Here is a 19,626-nt window from a genome sequence, read left to right on the forward strand (position 1 = left end):
GTCTGAGTATCTACTAAAGACTCTCTTGCCACTTGCACGATAAATGCTCCATCTCTGATGCTGACCCGGAATCGAACAAAAATAGAACAGTTTGTGTATCAGATACAATCTCCCATGTATTCAACAGTACGTGAAGTAACAGTTGAGAGTTTGTTTTAACATGTAATGTAAAAAAGAAATAAAGTTTACAAAAGACTTTCAAGCCGCACATGTAGCAGCCAGAGAGGAAAATGCAGAACTGAAGACCTCACAGACAAAACACTGGAGTAAGCATATACTGAACATACTCAGATACTAGAGTCCATTAGGTGTATCAGTACATTTTATTCAGTAGTGTATATCAGAATCAGAATACTTTATTGATCCCTGGGGGAAATTATTTAGCAGTGTGATAACATTATGTATATACAGTATAGCTAAAAGCTGTGGCACTGACAGCATATTTAAAAACAAATAGGCCAGATGTGTAGCACTGACATGCCATGCTACATTTAGTGTCATCAGCCTATAGCATAAAATACATCTTTAATTTATTATTACGTATGGTAGCAACATAAGCGATAAAAACAGTTATTTACAAATCTACACAAATGCACAGTAGTAGTTTACAGTATTTACATCATTATATAATATTATGTAGAGTTGAGATTTTCCAAAAGGTCCATTAGTCTGTCCATAAATGTTGTAATATTTTGAAGCGTGTACGTTTCACATGCTGGACACAGATCCTAACAGGAGACAAAAATTAAAGATTTGTTTTTCCTCAAATGAATACAAACAATTACAACTGAAAGCTAAAGAAAGGTAATAAGCTTCAGCAGTGGTTATGTGAAAAAATCTTTTTGATTGTACATTTAAGCAAAGACTCTTAAATGTATCCTTTTAGAAGAAGTCAAACTTACATTTTTTGTTGTTTGCAGATTATAATTGAAATCACGGACACATTCCTGTGAATCACGCCCAATTTCTTCCTCATCAAGGACCATTATCAACTCCAACATGTAACATTTCAGCACCATCTTTTTACAGAAATCCTGGAAACACAAGAAAATTTCTTAGCATTTCCTGAAAATGTTCTACGAGTTACATTTCTAAGGAATAAAATAAATAAAATTACTTTATCATGACAAGCTTAATTATTATTATTATTATTATTATTATTATTATTATTATTATTATTATTATTATTATTATTATTATTATTATTATTATTATTATTATAAATAATGCCAAACACCAAAATTAAAAATGTACTAAACACTCCCTTCTCAAGATGATACCAGAGGCCCATATTACGAAGCAGGAATCAGATTATCCAGGTAATCAAGGTTAATTCTGTTTTCTGTACCATGAAGGTAGTTTATTTAACTGGGGTACATCACCATGGTAACAGCCAAACTTGCTCCATGGGTATGTTGAATTCATAATACAGGGCCCAGAGTACGCTGTACAAAACATTCCAACAAAGAACATGTTGCCTTCTACATGCTTTGGATGGCTGTTGTGTTGGTTGGCTATCTGAATACAGGTATGTTTACCAAGGAGGAAACAGAAGCATGGGCGTGGTGTTAGTGCCTTTTATAGCACTCCGTAAACTGAATGTGTGATTCCTTTTGTTTAGTCTTTGGAGTGGAGGTTAAAGAGACCTCCAGGATTTGGACATACACGCAACACTTGTTAGCACTTTGTAATCGATTCACACGATGATTAGAAATCAAAACTGAACTTTTTAAAAACTTACTGGAAAGTCTTCAATTCCTGGAGCGTAGAGCATAGCATCAGATTTCTGACAAGAAATTAAAAACAAATAAACATTTTCATTTGTCTCACCAGATGTGCTTCTCACAACCAACCAGGTTAATATATATATAAGAAATTGGTGGAATTAAAAAAAAAACAAAACACACCCTTCTAGTCCCTAGGGATGTTTGACCACCAAATTTTAACTAGTTCAAGTGAACATTTGTGCCAAAGTTTTAGAAATTCCTTCTAAGCTCTTACGTTCACTTGTTAATGAGAATGGGATTGATTGATGGACAAACAACCAGAAATTTCATCAGTCACTTCCTTAGGTACACCTATTCAGCTACTCATTAAAACGCAGATATCAAAATCATGTAATTACATTGTCAGCACATCTAAATGCATTGTTGCTGCAAAGACAAACTACTAATCTGAGACTTTTCTGTCACAAAGGTCTGCAGATCACATACATAATCTGCTCCTATTGCGCTTACTGCTCTTGCACTTCTGATTAGATGCAAACTGCATTTTGTTACCCTGTATTAATACATGTGTAATTACAATAAAGTTGACTCCTAATCATGGTGTGAGAAAGAAAACATCCAGTGAGTGGCAGTTCTCTGGGTGAAGAGTATGAGAGCAAAGCAAGATAACCAGATTGCTTCAAACTGTTAAAGCAACAGTAGCTCATATCACCAGTCATTACAAGGAAGTTATGCAAAAGAGAATTTCTGAACCTACAACACATCAAACCTTGACACAGATGGGCAACAGCAGCAGAAGACTACACCGAGCGCCCTGCCTATCAGCTAAGAACACAAAACTGAAACTCCAGTTACTACACCATCATAAAATTGGGCAATAAAAGATCTGATGACATTCAGCTGGAAGAGTCAACATTTGGTCTAAATGATATGAAAGCATAGATCCATCTTGTTTTGTGTCAGTGTTCAGGCTGGCGGTGTAATGCGGTGGGAAACTTTTTCCTTAACACATTTCGGGTCTGTTAGCATCAGCTGATCATCGTTTCTGCCTATATCCATAAATAATGACGTAACCAGTGACTGTATAATGAGTAAAGGCTCCAGACTGTTGCCAGTGTAGAGGTAAACTGTCCACTATCCATTAGTTCTGACATAACTAGAGCTACAATTTGCTGCTATATAAATAAAACAGACTTTTTTTTTTTATTGTTTTAAGTCAGCATCAGTGAACAAATGTATGTCGTTTTTAAATGTCATACAAATTTTTAACAATAAAAACTCAATGTTACCAAAGAGTTAAAATGAAACCACTCACCTTCACATTATGAATCAGATCATTCAAACATATCCGTAGATCCCCTGCTTCATTCACAGAATTGGCACATGTAGGCGTACTCAAGAGGCTGTAAGAATGAAAATACAATTAGAAAGAAACAATTATGGCAATATGGAGTTTTGTTGGGTGCAACTGATTTGCTGCACCTAGCTGCTACTGGGGAAAGCAATATGGGTATTTAAATGTAATAATATAGTAAAAGTGATTGAAATGCAGTTTAAATGTAATAAACTAACACAGTTGAAGTTTAGACATTGAAATATAAATGTGTCAAACTTCCAAAGTCCAGTACTTTTGTCATACTGCACACCATCAGCTCAGTCACGGAGTGCATTTTGCAGAAATTAACACTATACAGTCATTCAGTCACTGCAAAAAGAGAGTAAACCCCCATCATAAGGTATTACGACTTTTTTTTTGTTTGTTTTTTTTAAATATAGCCTTTACTATGTTGTAAAGTTAAGCAATTATAGCCTGAGATAAACATCACATGGCATATTATGGTTTCATTTGACAAAAACCTAAACCAAAATACAGAAGCAGTGTCGCACGCGCACACACACCTCAATAGCTAGCAGAATTGCCTTTAGCAGTAGTAGCTTGAAGCTGGAGAGTTACTGGCCTGCTCTTTACTGCGCTGCTTTTACTTAATCGGCCTTGTAGATATTCGATCTATGCAGTGATCCCTTTTGTTTTGGGGGGTTTTTTTGTGGGGTTTTTTTTTTTTTTTTTTTTTAAAAAGAAAAGAGACATTTTCCCTACGACCCTTCACAAAAACAAAACATTTCTACTTGTACTGTGATGAACTCTGGCCCGCTCTTCAGAGTCTGGCATGTGGGTCCTGGACTGTATTATTGTAATACCACCGTTCTTGGAAAGGCACTTGCATTGTGTTAACACTGGAGACCAGGGCCCCATACCAGGAATCAGGTCCGGCTAACAATTAGTGTGATGAAAGGTAAACTCTTGCTTTTCTGTTCCAGGAAGCTTCAACCTCAACCTAGTTACCATGGTAACACATTCTGTGGACAGCTATTTGACATGCCAGTTTATTTCCTCATTCATAAAGTCACAGCTTAGAGCAAAGCAAGTCAAACTTCTATATGTTACAAACACTGAAATATATAACAGTTAGCATTTTAGCAGTTCACATATTCCAGTTAAAATAACCACTTTTACAGTCATTCATTCACTCATCATTTTCTGATAAGGGAGACTGCAATTACGTCACAGACCTATTATTAGCTCAGAGTAAAATCTATAGTCGCCATCTTTTGAACTCAGTGAATCAGTTCCTCCAAAACATTTACTGTACATTGCTGTAGCAATCAGTATTTAAATGAAGGTCATCTGTGTAACGCTTTAAAACATAACACACTGATCAATTATTTGGCATGTTGTAATTGGACTTGAGTCTTGGTCTTGAGAGGACGTGAATAATTTGAAGATGAGGCTGAAATGACTTTAACCTATTCCCTCAGTGAATCAGTGGGCAGCCAAAAATCACGCCTGGGGAGGGACCTTGCTCAGGGGTACCTCAGGGTAGCCGTTCAGTGGATTCGAACCCCCGACCTTCCGATCATGGGGCGACCACACTACCTACCGAGCTGCAGACAGTCATGCAGACAGCACAACATTTCATGTTGAAGTCTTTTCACAGATCAGTCGGTAAATGACCTTTTTAAAAGCTTTGCCAGAAACCAAAACTCTAATTCTGAACTTCGACTTTTCAACTGGAAAACTTTGTTGTTTACCTCAGGTTATATTGACCCGATACTAAGCCCTGATGAGAAACAGATGACTTATATCCTTATGTAAGACATTAGAATTAAGAGGATGTACTTATCTGTTTATTTGTAGGAATTTTAAAAAGGTTAGGCTTTCAATATTATTTTGCTGTTTTACATTTCTTTTTATTTTACTCAATATAAGGTTTATGCCAGGCCTGTCCTAAATTAACAGTACTGACAATTTCTGATTTTTTATGATTCTGTGAGGATTAATCCACCAGTATGTGCAAGCTATTTAATCCAAATGAATACTATCATTATTGGCATTGTTCATAAATATTCAAGTTTACAGTTTTGCAAAAGGAAAAAGCAGAAACAAAATCGAAAATCACATAAATTTTCTTATTAAAATGCCAAATGACAGCTATTTACTTGCACTCCATAATTTTTTGACAGACTTACTAAATTATTTGTGTTTTCTTGTTTTTAAATAACAGGTGATCTAATAAATCTACTAAGCACAGTACACTCATAAGAAAAACAAAACACAAAACACACACTATATGCCTACCTCAGAACTAACAAACAAAGCCACACCTGAGTTTTGTGGCTCTCTCGGCACACCTTACAGGTCAGCTGGATCTGGAAACCCCTCTAGAAATTGTACAGGAAAACATTAGATCATCATCATCATCTACATCTTTTAGGTCACCATTTTAAAATTGTAATATAATGGGTGATAAATATGCAATTAAAGTCATTGAAATTTAACAGAAATATGTCAAGCCATCTTTGTGTAACACTGTGGTAAATAATTTCCACTTCTATGGCTGAATAGCAATAACAGATACATAACCATTTTCTCTGAAGTTTGCACATTTCTGTATTCTGTCAGTCTTTTGTGACCATTTGCTCATCTGCTACAGGCTGTGCTCCTATATTTTTAAGCCAACTCTGTTCTCTTCTTCTATTTTCTGCATCTACTAAAACAACAGAATGAGTATGAAATATTAACTGAAACTCAAATAGTAATTTTTTTATAGTGTATTCAAGCTGTTGTCCTGCACTGCTAGAAATACTACCCCGTGCCCACCCACAGTCACCGCACTCCGTAATCATCATACACAAACGAGGTGCAACTCAAAGTGCAGAAAGTCAACCTGCTTTCATCGGGCAGAACTCACAACTTGCATGTAGTGTAAATAACAGCTACAGTTTCACTTTAGAGGTTAAATGCTTTGCAATTCCCTCAAAAAAACAAAACAAAAAAAAAACAACAAAAAACACAACAACAGCAACAAAAAAAAACAAAAAACAAAAACGTACCCGTCTTCCTGTGGCTAACTCTCACCAGAGTTACCCAGCTGGAGTTCTTTGGCTAATCCAGACACTATTTTTTCCCAGCAATATTTACCAGTCCCTCTTGGAGGAAACTAAGGCATTCCACAGCCAAATGGACTACAATGCATTACAAGCTCTAACAGCTGGGTGTGTCCAGAAAACCTCTAAAGGGAGGCAACCCACACTCATTAGAAACCTACATTATTTCAGTTGCACTCCATTTTTATTCCAGATGTACAAGCTGAGGCCCTCACACTACCACCAATATGCAATTTATACAGTGCTTTTAAAAAAAAAAAAAAAACAATTAAGACATCATCCAATGTAAAGCTTATACCATGCTGCTCTAAAATAATTAGCAAAAGACAGTTAATCCACCAGCAAGGCCAAGCTCTTTAATCAAATTATTTTAATGCTAAAAATGTTAAAATTTGCTGTTTTACAGATAAGCAGAAAAAAAAAATCAAAATTAAACTGTTTTACTTAAGATGCCAAATTAGTTATTTACTTGAGGTCCAGTACCCAAATTTGGCTATTTAAAATAAATTTAGATTTTGTTGTTAATTGTTTAATAAAATTTCTTTAAACATTTTTTGGACAGATTTCTAAAATATTTCCTTTTTTTATTTTAAATGACAGTTTATATAATAAATTAGTTAAGGACTGCATTTCTGCATTAAAGCTACACCCGAGGCACAAAATAACCAGTATATTCAAAACTAACATGTCACTGGAATCACACTACAATTTACAATTTTCAGTAATGCAGTAACTAAAGCTGTAAATGCACCAAATTCAGTAGCCACATTACAGCTACAGTTACGTCATTATCTGCATGATAGATGGGGTGGGGGGGGATTTACAGAAATATATACATCTTAAATGGGTCTTGCTATAATCAGCTAGTGTGCAAACAAACAAAGTGCAAACACTGCAAAAAGAGGCTGTTGCTAACACAGCATCGGCTCTTTCCAAGCATCCATAGACAACATCCTAACAAAAAGTTAGGCCAGAACCCAAAGTGATGCTAAAGCTAAGTGTATGCTGACCCCAGCACAGCAGCCAGAGCCTGATCTTCAACAGATAACAAAGGCAGCAATGGCTAGTCAGGCTTGTAACATTGCATCACCCATTTCCAGTTGTTTCTACAGTAGAATTACTGCGGCTTTGCATCTCTTTGGCCTGGTTTTTAATTTGCTTTCTGTTCCGTCTTGTGTTCAATCTCAACTAAACTAAAACAAAGTTTGTGCGGGCCTTTAAGCTTTGTCCCACACACAAACAGGGATTTGTGTTGAGTATCAGGACTGAAGGGGAAGATAAATACTGTTAGATAACATGTCTTACAATGAATTTTACATCTTTTTACAGAGCAACAAAGTAGTAATGTTACAAATTACTTTTTCCCCACCAAGCAATGAAGTATTGAGTATTGAGTGCTGCATTACTTTTAATAGTAATGAGTGGATTTTTTTTTTTTTTTTTTTTGTCAACACCAAACTCAACATCCCATCAATGCCTAAAACAAATGCGACTGGCCCATGTAGTACCTGCGCATTTCCAGCTACTTCTTCTGCAGCCATTTTTCTAACAGACTGGAAGAGAACTGATCAACCTGAGGACATAAATCCCCTAGCAACTAGTGTTAGGGCTGCAGGATTGCAGAGCAAGTCCACCATGCACAACTCGAAATGCAGGCAACAGTGTCAGGCAACTATAAAAAAAAAAAAAAAAAAAAGCTTTAGGCTGAACTTGGGCGATCGTGGTTCAAGAGTTGGGAGTTCACCTTGTAATCGGAAGGTTGCCAGTTCGAAGCGCTTTGGGGTCCTTAGGGACTAGAAAAGCGCTGTAAATACAGGCCATAAATCAGACACCTTAAGGGTACACCTCACTCAGACCAACAACACATGATCTTTGTCTGAAATCTCCATCGGGGCCAAAGCAGAGGATGCATGTTATCTAACATCCAATGTTTCAGCAGTTGTAGTATTATGAAGAATATTTAAACAGCATAGTGATGAAATGTACTTTTAGTTGTCTTCAATTCTGTTGCAGATGTACTTGTGTTTTCCATTTGTACTGTAGTAGTACTGAAGTTAAAGGGTGTTTTTTGTTTGTTTTGGGGTTTTTTTTTTTGTTTTGTTTTTTAAAGAATAGAACTATATTTTCAGTGTTACTATGAAACAGCCGCGTATCTTAAAACTTTACGGTAGCCTAGTGAGGTTAACATTTATCGATGGTACTCTTCAGCACTTACACTTGCTCTTCCAACAGGAGTTGGATGGATAATCACGACTAAATATTTCTTGAAGGTTGCGCTTCAACCGTGATAGTTTCTTGTTACTTGAAGCAGACCATCCTTCCTATAAATCATTCAAGTTTACAAAACTATTACAGAGACTAATAACCGGTAATCATTTCCTCGTACCTTTGCTCGAACCGTCAGCCGCGTACTACCAAGGACGCATTTATTTCCATACCCTGCAGTCTCGACGCAGTTTGGAGCAATGCTGACAAACAGCGTTGGACAGAATAAAAACGTAAACATTAAGTTAGGCAGAAACAAGAACGTGGTGGACGTGCACATGATTTGGCTCCATTCTCACTGACAGCTGTGCAGAAGCGTCTCCCCATATACACACAACCGGAAAGACGGGCTGCCAAACTAGCTCGCATCTGACTAAATCGAAAGTGAAAGCAAGTGAGTGAAAGCGAGAGCATTACTTGTTTTTTAAACCAAATTACCATAATGGCACATAGTTCACCGACAGCAGCTGAAATGTATCCCGCGGACCCACGTGGATCGCCCAGTAGACACACCTCCTATATATACGCATTTGATTAGCCTCCCTAATTGGGGACACGCCGTGTTTTCCTCCAGGTGATTAGCCGACAGTTTGGGTTAGACCTCTACTAGTAACGCACTAAAATGTAACTTACAGCTCGCTGATCTCGGTGACATGTGAGTTGAAAAAGGATCACCGGGAGCGCCGTCATCTGCGCAGTGACTGCGGTTGCCGTCGTCCTAGCCAGCGGAGCAGCAAGCAAAGATTACACTTTTGCACCTCATTTGTGATAATAAAGCTGGTTTGTCTCATTGGTCTGCAGCCAGTGTTATTAACACTTGTGGCGAGAGTGAGTACGGGTATGATTTCGCAGGCTGACTTGCACACGCCCTGTTCTGGTCGTGTTGAGACGTTCACTCCTCCTCCAAGTCGTCACTTTATCGGTTTCTTTTTTTTCTTTTCTGTTTCTTTTAATGCATGAGTCATCAGAAATACTTCACAGAAATGCACATTCAAGAGGGATTTTATTTAATTTTAAATTTTTATTTTTTTACACAAATGAGTCATTCCTACTATTCGGTGCCATTTCAGTGTGATCATGTAGAGAGTTGAAAATAGCTTTCTAGTAAAATCTAGTATCAGAATTAAACTGGGGAAAACAGCCCAGTTGTTGTTGTGTTTTGTTGTGATTGTATCTTTGTACCTGTCATTTAAGATGCTATCCTACATCCAGCCGCTAGAGGGCGCATTACGCGCAGTGGTATCGAGTAGCGTTTTGGGGCACAGAGGAAGAATAAACCTTCCTGTTGTGAAACTGGCATCAGCTCAACGTGTGTCCCTTTTTCTATTCTTTATCACAGGTTAGTAAATGCATTTAAATGAATGTATACTGCAGACCTTACAAACGGACGATGTTGTTTATGTGGGTAATGAGCGCAACTCGCTAAAGAAATGGATTCATTCTGAGTTGTGTCTGAATTGTGGGTTAAGGCTGCAGGCTAAATGATGCTAATGCTAGCGGACTTGGCTAATGTGGAATACGGAGTGTGTGTGGGGAAGCTAATCTGACCTGTGAGAGATTTCTGGACTGAACTCTTGATGTATTATGCACTCTGATAAATGGGCTTCATACTACGTTTTATTCTTCTGGTTGATCTTGTGGTTATAAGAACAAGTTTGTGGTTTAATACAAAGACATTTATAAAGTGTTATAAGGAAACTGTTTGATCAATGCTGACTGCACAGTAGTAGTGAACGCTGTTAAAGGAGCATTGCACTCTATATAGTTGTAGGTTGTATCAGAACAGTGAATATGTCTGTTTTATGTCAAAGACATTATTTCCTTGTAAAGAGTAAAATAGCTATATTTAAAAAAACAGAAGTTACATTGTCAGTACAGTGGAAATACATTTCACATAAATAATTTAGTGCTGAACAAGAATTAAAATGAGTTAATTTTACGATGTTTGTAAATGTAGTTAAAAATGAAGTACAGAGTACACTATTGTGTTTTGTTTATCTTTGTAAAACAAATGTGTTTATTGTGATACATTGTGGATCTGATATTATCAATGGATTTAAGCAACATTTTGTTTATGTTTTGTCAAAGTTGTATTGAGGGATTTATACAGTCTCTAGCTCATGGAACTGTGGCCATGTATGGTAAACTGGACTGAAACATAAGGCCATTTCTTTGCAGTTAGTATGGTGATACCTGAAGCTGTTCTAAGCTGTTGTGAAGAATAAACCTTCCTGTTGTGAAACTGGCATCAGCTCAACGTGTGTCCCTTTTTCTATTCTTTATCACAGCGCCACACGTTGTTGAACAGGAAACCAGTTGCCCCTCTGGTCATCATCTTAGGGAGGCAACAATTCTGGGGGCTCGTCCGGGATTAGCGCCATGGTGGTCAGGTGCTAATCAGCCAAGAATTGCGGGATCCATATCCCTCTGATACACAGCATTAGTAACGATTGACATCAGGTATCCAGACATGGCCACTCTGCACGACCTACAGTGGGAGATCCAGAACCAGCTCCATCAGCTGACCAGAGCCGCTAACAGGGACCTGCTACATAAACTTGCAGCATTGTGTCAAGAAGAAGAGGTGGAAGATGTTCCCGGTGAGGATGCAACTGAGGTGGAGCTCTTTGACTTTATTGTTGACTTTCTGAGAAGTAAACGACTGAAGAGCCTCGAAGATCAGGGCATGTCTCGTCTGCTTGCATTTCGTGACCTCATTGATGACCTGCAAGCACCTCAGGTAACTGTTGAACTTGGTCAAGCATCTGATGAAGGGGATGCTGTTTCTGTATCAGAGACTGAACCAGCAGTAGTAGCATCAGTAATGAAAAAGAGTATCCCAACAGCAGTGATTGCTGATCCTGTAACTGGTTTAGTAAAACTGACAGATGTGGCTGCATTGTTACCACATAGAGAATTTAAGATACATGGTGGTCAAATCTCAGACTCAGCTTCTGATTTGAGTTTTAACTGTCTATGTAAACAAATTGATGAAGGTCTGGCTGAGGGGTTCTCAGAAGCTGAGGTCTTAAGAACGGTGCTCAAGATAATTAAGCCTGGTACCTTTAAAGACATGCTCATGACCAAAGACACCCTGACCCTTGCTGAGTTAAAAAGGTTCCTTAAAGCACACCTTAGGGATAAGAGCAGTACTGAATTGTTCCAGGAACTAAGTAACGCAAAGCAACATGACAAAGAAAGCCCACAACAGTTTATGTATAGACTAATGGGGGTCAAGCAGCGTATAATGTTTGCTTCTAAACAAGGTACAGACTTCCAATATGATAGCAAACTGGTGCAGGGAGTGTTTCTTCATTCGCTTTACCAGGGGATGAATGAAAAATGCTCATACATCAGACGAGATCTTCAACCACATATTTCAGACATGAATGTGACTGATGACTTTATACTCGACGTGATCACAAGATCACTGAGGGAGGACACTGAGAGGAAAACCAGGTTGGGACAGGTATGCAAACAAAAAGCAATCAGTATCAATACAGCCCAGCTGGACAGTGACAAACAGAATGCCATTCAAGTGCAGGCAGAGGTGCAGGCCAATCGCAGTGCTATACAGGAGTTAACAGCCCAAGTGTCATCTTTGGCCAAAAGTTTGGAGAAAGCCATCACACCGGTAGTGAATGTGGCAACAGAAAACACCTACAACCCTTTGCCACACATAAAACAGTCAACCAAGCCTGAAGTTAAAGGGAAATGTCACCAATGTGTATCCCAAGGAAATGACACCTGCTCACACTGCTTCCGATGTGGAAAAGAGGGACACAGAGCTATTGGCTGCTTACAAAAGGGAACTCTGTCGGGAAACCGGGTGAGGTCGCTGGGGAGGGACCACCAGTGACCTTGGAGAATGCAGAGTCCCCAGTCCCAGAGAAGCTGCACCCCAAAGATAAAATTCCATCTTCAACCAAGACCCCCAAATCATGTCAAGTGTCCAAAAGGGAGCGTGTTGCCCAGCTGATTGGGGGCAGGTGTATGGTAACTTGTTATCTAGATGGGGTCAAACTTCAAATGTTGTTGGATAGTGGGGCCCAAGTAAGCATTGTGGAGAAGTCTTGGGTGCAAAGGGCCTTGCCAAATGTGACAATTAGGCCACTGGAAAGCCTACTCTCAAATCACCCACTCAAAGTCACTGCAGCTAATGGGACAGATGTGCCGTTTGAAGGGTGGATAGAAGTTTTTCTTGAGATCACAAGTAGCAGACATGGCTCAGTTGCTATTCATGTTCCCATGCTAGTAAGTCGAGGAGGGTTGAGCAGCCCGCTACTAGGCTTTAATGTGATACAAGAGATGATTGCAGGGAATGGTGATCAAATAGATGACGGCAACTTAGTGAGTCTCCTTTCAGAAGCGCTGAGAATTCAGAAGAGTAATGCTGAAAGTCTTGTTTCGGTGGTTCACACAAAGCAACCCCTGGAAGAGTCAGAATGTCCAGTATTAAGAGTTGGAAAGAAGGGACTCACGATCCCCCGCAGTCAGATCTGTCAGGTGAAATGCCGCATGAGAGCTTTTCCTGGAGGAGGAGTCATGTTGTTTGAGCCAAATGTAGACAGTCACTTGCCAGATGGGTTGGAGTTATTTCCTGCGCTCGTTGAAGTGCCGGCTGGCGCCTCAAAAATAGTGAGAATACCAATCCAGAATTCAACAAGGCATGATGTTTTTTTACCTCCAAAAGCAGTCTTAGGATTCATTGAAGAAATTATTGAAAGCACACCTGTAAACATCCATCCAACTATGCAGGGGCCTGGAGAACCACACAATGACACCCTTCTGTGCGCTACCCAAACAAGTCCGACCAGTGAAGAACAAAGTAATGGGAAGGAAAATCGCCAGGCTGGCAGTGTGGAGGAAAGATGGCATCCAAATGTGGATTTAGATCACCTGCCGGAGCCTGACCAGAGCAGGGTACGGCAAATGCTTTATGAGGAATCAGACGTGTTTGCTCATGACGAAGGAGACATTGGGTGTGTCCCTGGCTTACAGCTCAAAATCAATACGACTGATGACACTCCAGTTCAAAAAAGCTACAATTCCATTCCACGGCCACTGTTTAAGGAGGTGAAGGAGTATATCCAAAATCTCCTAAACAGGGGGTGGATTAGGAAGTCTGTTTCTGCCCATTCCTCACCTGTAGTGTGTGTGCGAAAAAAAGACAACAGTCTTCGCCTGTGTGTTGACTTCCGTGAGCTTAACCGCAAAACCGTCCCAGATCGCCATCCACTCCCACGGATCCAGGATTTGTTGGACAGCCTAGGAGGCAATTCATGGTTCTCCATCTTGGACCAAGGGAGTGCGTACCATCAAGGGTTTGTGAGTGAGGAGTCAAGACATCTAACTGCCTTTAGCACACCCTGGGGACTCTACGAATGGGTACGAATACCCTTTGGACTGACGAATGCACCAGCTGCCTTTCAGAGGTGCATGGAGGGAGTGTTAGAGGGCATCAGAGATGAGTGTTGCGTGCCGTATTTGGATGATGTCCTTTGCTATTCCAAAACGTTTGACGAACATGTAGACCATCTAAGACAAGTGTTTCACCGGATGCGACAACACGGCATTAAGCTTCGCCCAGCCAAATGTGAGCTCTTTAAGAGACAAATTCGGTACATCGGGCGAGTGGTGTCAGGAGAAGGGATTCAGATCGATCCAAAGGATTTGGAAGCAGTTCTAGCCCTGAAAGACAAGAAGCCTCGCACAGTTGGAGAGGTCCGGACGTTGCTTGGATTTCTCAGTTACTACCGGTCCTTTATCCAAGACTTTTCACGACTGGCGAGGCCCTTGTTTGAAATTCTCCAAAACCCAGCTGAGACAGGTCATGCCATCAAGCCTCAGACTGTTAAGGGAAAAAGTCCAGCGACCAAAGGGAACAAGGGGCAACTTCCCTCTCGCTCACCTGTCACTTGGACTACTGAACATCAGAACGTGGTGTCCAGGTTGGTGGACATGTTGACAAACCCCCCCATCCTGGCCTTCCCAGATTTTGATCTTCCATTTGTGTTACACACGGACGCTTCAAACGAAGGTTTGGGAGCTGTATTATACCAACGCCAACACAACAAACTGCGTGTCATTGGATACGGCTCCAGGACCTTAACACCTGCAGAGAGGAACTATCATCTGCACTCGGGCAAACTTGAGTTCCTGGCACTTAAATGGGCTATTTGCGACAAGTTCCGGGATTACCTGTATTATGCACCAACTTTCACGGTCTATACCGATAATAACCCCTTGACCTACATCCTGAGTTCAGCAAGACTAAATGCTGTGGGTCACAGATGGGTTGGGGAGTTGGCGGATTTCCATTTTGACATTAAGTATAGACCAGGAAAGAGGAACGCTGATGCCGATATGTTGTCCAGGTATCCCGTGAACCTGCAGCAGCAGATGAGTGACCATACAGAGACGGTGTCACCGGAGGTGGTCTCTGCGGTGTGGCAGGGGACAAAAATGGTACAAAACGATGATGTTCCCTGGGTGGCTGCATTGCAACTAAATGGTGATGATGGAAATGCTGTACCACACAATAGCGTTTCAGGCATCATTCCCAGAGATATTAGAGCTGCACAACAAGCAGATCCAGCTATTAAAGAAGTTATTTCTTTGAAACTGAGAGCTTGGACTCCAAATGAAAAAGATAAAAAAACAATGTCTAAACAGACAAGGAGACTGCTCTATGAGTGGAACAAGTTAGAAGTAGAAAATGGATTACTCTACCGAAAAACAAACCAAAACCGACAACTGGTCCTCCCTGAACAGCTCAAATCAGTGGTACTGAAAAGCTTACATGACGACATGGGGCATGTAGGTTCTGAAAAGGTGATCCATCTGGCCCGAGAACGGTTCTATTGGCCGTACATGCAGCAAGATGTGGAAGAATACGTGACAAAAAAATGCCCGTGTATTAAACAGAAGCACCCCAATATCCAACAGAGAGCTCCAATGGGATCCCTCACCACCAGTGCACCTTTTGAGTTGGTCTCTATTGACTATTTGCACTTGGAGCCAAGCAAAGGAGGATATGAGTATATCCTTGTCCTCGTTGATCACTTCACGCGCTTTGCGCAGGCATACCCAACGAGAAACAAATCAGGAAAGACAGCTGCTGAAAAGATATTTCAGGACTTTATTCCTCGCTTTGGGTATCCAGAGAAGTTGCATCACGACCAAGGACGTGAGTTTGAAAACAGCCTGTTCCAAAGACTGCAACAACTATCAGGAATTGCACACTCACGCACCACTCCTTATCATCCTCAGTGCAATCCAGTGGAGCGATTAAATCGCACACTTCTCCAAATGCTGCGCACCCTACAAGAAGAGAAAAAGAGTGAATGGAAAGATCATCTGCCTCAGATCGTGCATGCCTACAATTGCACAAGACATGACGCAACAGGGTACTCTCCATTTTTTCTCTTGTATGGCAGGGCTCCACGGCTACCAGTTGACCTACTTTTTCACCAAGGGAAAGACACTGAGGCACAAAACCACCAAACGTTTGTCCAAAAGTGGGCTGAGAGGATGCGAGTCGCTTACCAAATAGCTGCAAATAACAGCCGACAGTCCTCAGCCAAAAGCAAAAAGCAGTACGACAGACATGTAAGAGGTATTACTCTCCAGCCAGGTGACAGAGTACTGGTGAAAAATTTGTCAGAGAGAGGAGGGCCAGGAAAACTGCGCGCCTATTGGGAGAAGGTAGTACATCGCGTGGTGGAGAGATTGGGAGATGGACCTGTCTATAAGGTACAGCCAGAGAGAGGTAGTAAAGCCATGCGGGTTCTTCATAGAAACCTCCTACTACCAGTAAACGACTTACCTTTCGAGGAAGAACTTCCTGTGGAAGAAAAGACAAAAGCAAAAAGGCAAAGACAACCTGAAAGAGATGTCAACGAAACGGCGACCAGTAGCTCGGATGAGGAAGATAGTTATACCTACCACCATGACCTCCGGAGGAAGATTCCATGCTACAGACTCGTGAACCCTCAACAACAAGGACCTGCTATTCAACAGGAGCACCCTCAGCAACAGGAAACTGTCATTCCAAAGCAGGATTCTCAAAGTCAGCCCAAGCTACGGGCAGCAGCAAGAGAGTTCTGTCCTCTTGACAGGCCAGAATATGGGGGAGAACAAGATGTTGTGGAGGCCGAGGAGTTAGCAGAAAAAGACATGGAGGAAATGGATGGAGAAAATAGAGAAAATGACTTTGTAAGGAGATCACAGAGGAGGGGGAGACCAGCAGAAAGACTCACGTACAATGCACTGGGTCAGCCATCATACTGTCACTGGAGGGCAGATATGAACACCCTTTCAGCTAGCCAACCCTGGATGTGGACACACAGCGTCCCATCATTCTTTCACCCCATCTATTCTCAGCCGTACTACCACAATGACTGCACACTCATACACTAATGGGTCCACACATGAAGAAACAAATGTCAGGAGACATTCTTTTAAGTGGGGGAGAGTGTAGAGAGTTGAAAATAGCTTTCTAGTAAAATCTAGTATCAGAATTAAACTGGGGAAAACAGCCCAGTTGTTGTTGTGTTTTGTTGTGATTGTATCTTTGTACCTGTCATTTAAGATGCTATCCTACATCCAGCCGCTAGAGGGCGCATTACGCGCAGTGGTATCGAGTAGCGTTTTGGGGCACAGAGGAAGAATAAACCTTCCTGTTGTGAAACTGGCATCAGCTCAACGTGTGTCCCTTTTTCTATTCTTTATCACAGGTTAGTAAATGCATTTAAATGAATGTATACTGCAGACCTTACAAACGGACGATGTTGTTTATGTGGGTAATGAGCGCAACTCGCTAAAGAAATGGATTCATTCTGAGTTGTGTCTGAATTGTGGGTTAAGGCTGCAGGCTAAATGATGCTAATGCTAGCGGACTTGGCTAATGTGGAATACGGAGTGTGTGTGGGGAAGCTAATCTGACCTGTGAGAGATTTCTGGACTGAACTCTTGATGTATTATGCACTCTGATAAATGGGCTTCATACTACGTTTTATTCTTCTGGTTGATCTTGTGGTTATAAGAACAAGTTTGTGGTTTAATACAAAGACATTTATAAAGTGTTATAAGGAAACTGTTTGATCAATGCTGACTGCACAGTAGTAGTGAACGCTGTTAAAGGAGCATTGCACTCTATATAGTTGTAGGTTGTATCAGAACAGTGAATATGTCTGTTTTATGTCAAAGACATTATTTCCTTGTAAAGAGTAAAATAGCTATATTTAAAAAAACAGAAGTTACATTGTCAGTACAGTGGAAATACATTTCACATAAATAATTTAGTGCTGAACAAGAATTAAAATGAGTTAATTTTACGATGTTTGTAAATGTAGTTAAAAATGAAGTACAGAGTACACTATTGTGTTTTGTTTATCTTTGTAAAACAAATGTGTTTATTGTGATACATTGTGGATCTGATATTATCAATGGATTTAAGCAACATTTTGTTTATGTTTTGTCAAAGTTGTATTGAGGGATTTATACAGTCTCTAGCTCATGGAACTGTGGCCATGTATGGTAAACTGGACTGAAACATAAGGCCATTTCTTTGCAGTTAGTATGGTGATACCTGAAGCTGTTCTAAGCTGTTGTGAAGAATAAACCTTCCTGTTGTGAAACTGGCATCAGCTCAACGTGTGTCCCTTTTTCTATTCTTTATCACAGCGCCACACGTTGTTGAACAGGAAACCAGGCAACAATCACTCTTCATCAAAACATACAAAATTTTGAATTATTTTAACATTTCATCTAAAAGAGGGATTTTCAACCTATAAGAAAAATGTATTGGTCCAGCTAAGGATATTATATTATAATATTTTTTAAAATCAAAGTCTTTACCCATGACGTGCCAAATGTCCACCCTGTTACAGGACATTCAATTTTCTATTAATAACTGTTTTGAATACACAGTTATAGTAATATTTACATTTTCTAAAAGCTACAATGTCCCTTTTTAAAATCTGCAAGGAAATTTCATGTTACAGTGCATAGCAATAACAGGGGTGACGGTAACAGGGGGGAGATTTTATGCTAAACTTAGCCATTACTACTAGTATGATGAACAACAAGCTAGTACATGGTGACCACTAAGAACCATTTTTAACATGTTTATTAGCCATATTATAAAAATTACAAAAAAAAAATTGTTTCCACTATTAATAAGCGTAACAGGTTGGACGTGTTATGCTTTGCCACATTACAAAATCTTGCTAAAACATTGAAAAAAGGGTTGATTAAAGAGTGGTACTTACTGGTCTTCTTCTTGAAAGTTTTCCCTCCAAAATATGTTACATCCGGGAGTGTCATGTGACTAAAAGAATAATCAGGTGATGTGTTCTATGGAATTCTTATCAGAGTAACAGGGGTGACAGTTGATTCAGGGACACAACATTTTTTAAAGATTTTAAGTATTAAACATGCATTAATAATAAAAAAAGAACATTTGATGAGGAACATTAGAAATAAGCCAATCCAGAAATGATGAAAAATCTAGATTTTTTTTTTTTTTTTTTAAGTTATATTTGTAACTGAAGTCGAGCAAGCATGACTGGGGACATAGTACTTTAGTGACTTGTGCTAAAATAAAAGTAATTTACTTTTAATGTATTTATCCTGTGTATATATCAATGTGTTCTATGGTAGAGGGGGGTTAAACATACAAGAAAATGGTTTAGAAATAAGCATTAGACAAGTTTTACACTAAATATACCATATTATGTCATTAGGACTCAAATGGCACCGAATAGTAAGAATGACCCAAATGTGCCTTGCAGTTTATTTCAAACATCAGGACAAACAACTGCACTGAGGAAAGATGCCACAAAAAGACTCTCCAATAGTCATTACATAACACCGATAATGAGGACAGGTTATGCTTTATTCATAACAAGCCACAGAAGAATTCCCTTCAGTGGCCGCCAATTTGCCTGGATCAGAAAACCAGTGAAGTTAATGATTTAGGCAATTCATTCCAGCTAATAATTTGTTTATTATTACAGCTGACCAAGCTAAAACGGGACGACTTATTTTGGATATAAGCATACGGGTAAAATGTTTGAGGAAGTTTTTCATAAACAGGAAGATGAAAGTCTCGAGGCACATTGTGGTGAACAGCTAACGCTTAAGGTTTGTTGTTGCTGTTTGGACTATTTAAGACAAGCCAGAG

At 39.8% G+C, this 19,626-nt stretch overlaps 1 protein-coding gene across 1 annotated transcript; it reads right to left on the reverse strand.

Annotated features, from left to right (window-relative positions):
* Window positions 1-304: 304 nt before the first annotated feature.
* il15 (interleukin 15) lies at window positions 305-18,729 on the reverse strand. Its single transcript, XM_076884835.1, has 7 exons — window positions 18,713-18,729; window positions 9,072-9,156; window positions 5,365-5,447; window positions 3,043-3,130; window positions 1,742-1,786; window positions 903-1,034; window positions 305-728 (listed from the first exon to the last, which is right to left on the reverse strand). Exons 2-7 carry the CDS (start codon window positions 9,126-9,128, stop codon window positions 633-635), a joined length of 501 nt encoding a protein of 166 aa, XP_076740950.1. The 5' UTR covers window positions 9,129-9,156; window positions 18,713-18,729; the 3' UTR covers window positions 305-632.
* Window positions 18,730-19,626: the final 897 nt, after the last annotated feature.

The sequence above is a fragment of the Maylandia zebra genome, linkage group LG6 (genome assembly GCF_041146795.1).
Source record: "Maylandia zebra isolate NMK-2024a linkage group LG6, Mzebra_GT3a, whole genome shotgun sequence".
Lineage (NCBI taxonomy): Eukaryota > Metazoa > Chordata > Actinopteri > Cichliformes > Cichlidae > Maylandia > Maylandia zebra.

What these genes read in the sequence shown, in the direction of transcription:
- il15 (XM_076884835.1), bottom strand. Translation starts at nt 9,128, where the DNA reads ATGACGGCGCTCCCGGTGATCCTTTTTCAACTCACATGTCACCGAGAT. An exon ending in GTCACCGAGATCAGCGAGCT is followed by an intron (nt 5,448 to 9,071) that starts GTAAGTTACATT and finishes TACAATTTCTAG; the next exon opens with AGGGGTTTCCAGATCCAGCT. An exon ending in ATCTGCAAACAACAAAAAAT is followed by an intron (nt 729 to 902) that starts GTAAGTTTGACT and finishes GTCTCCTGTTAG; the next exon opens with GATCTGTGTCCAGCATGTGA.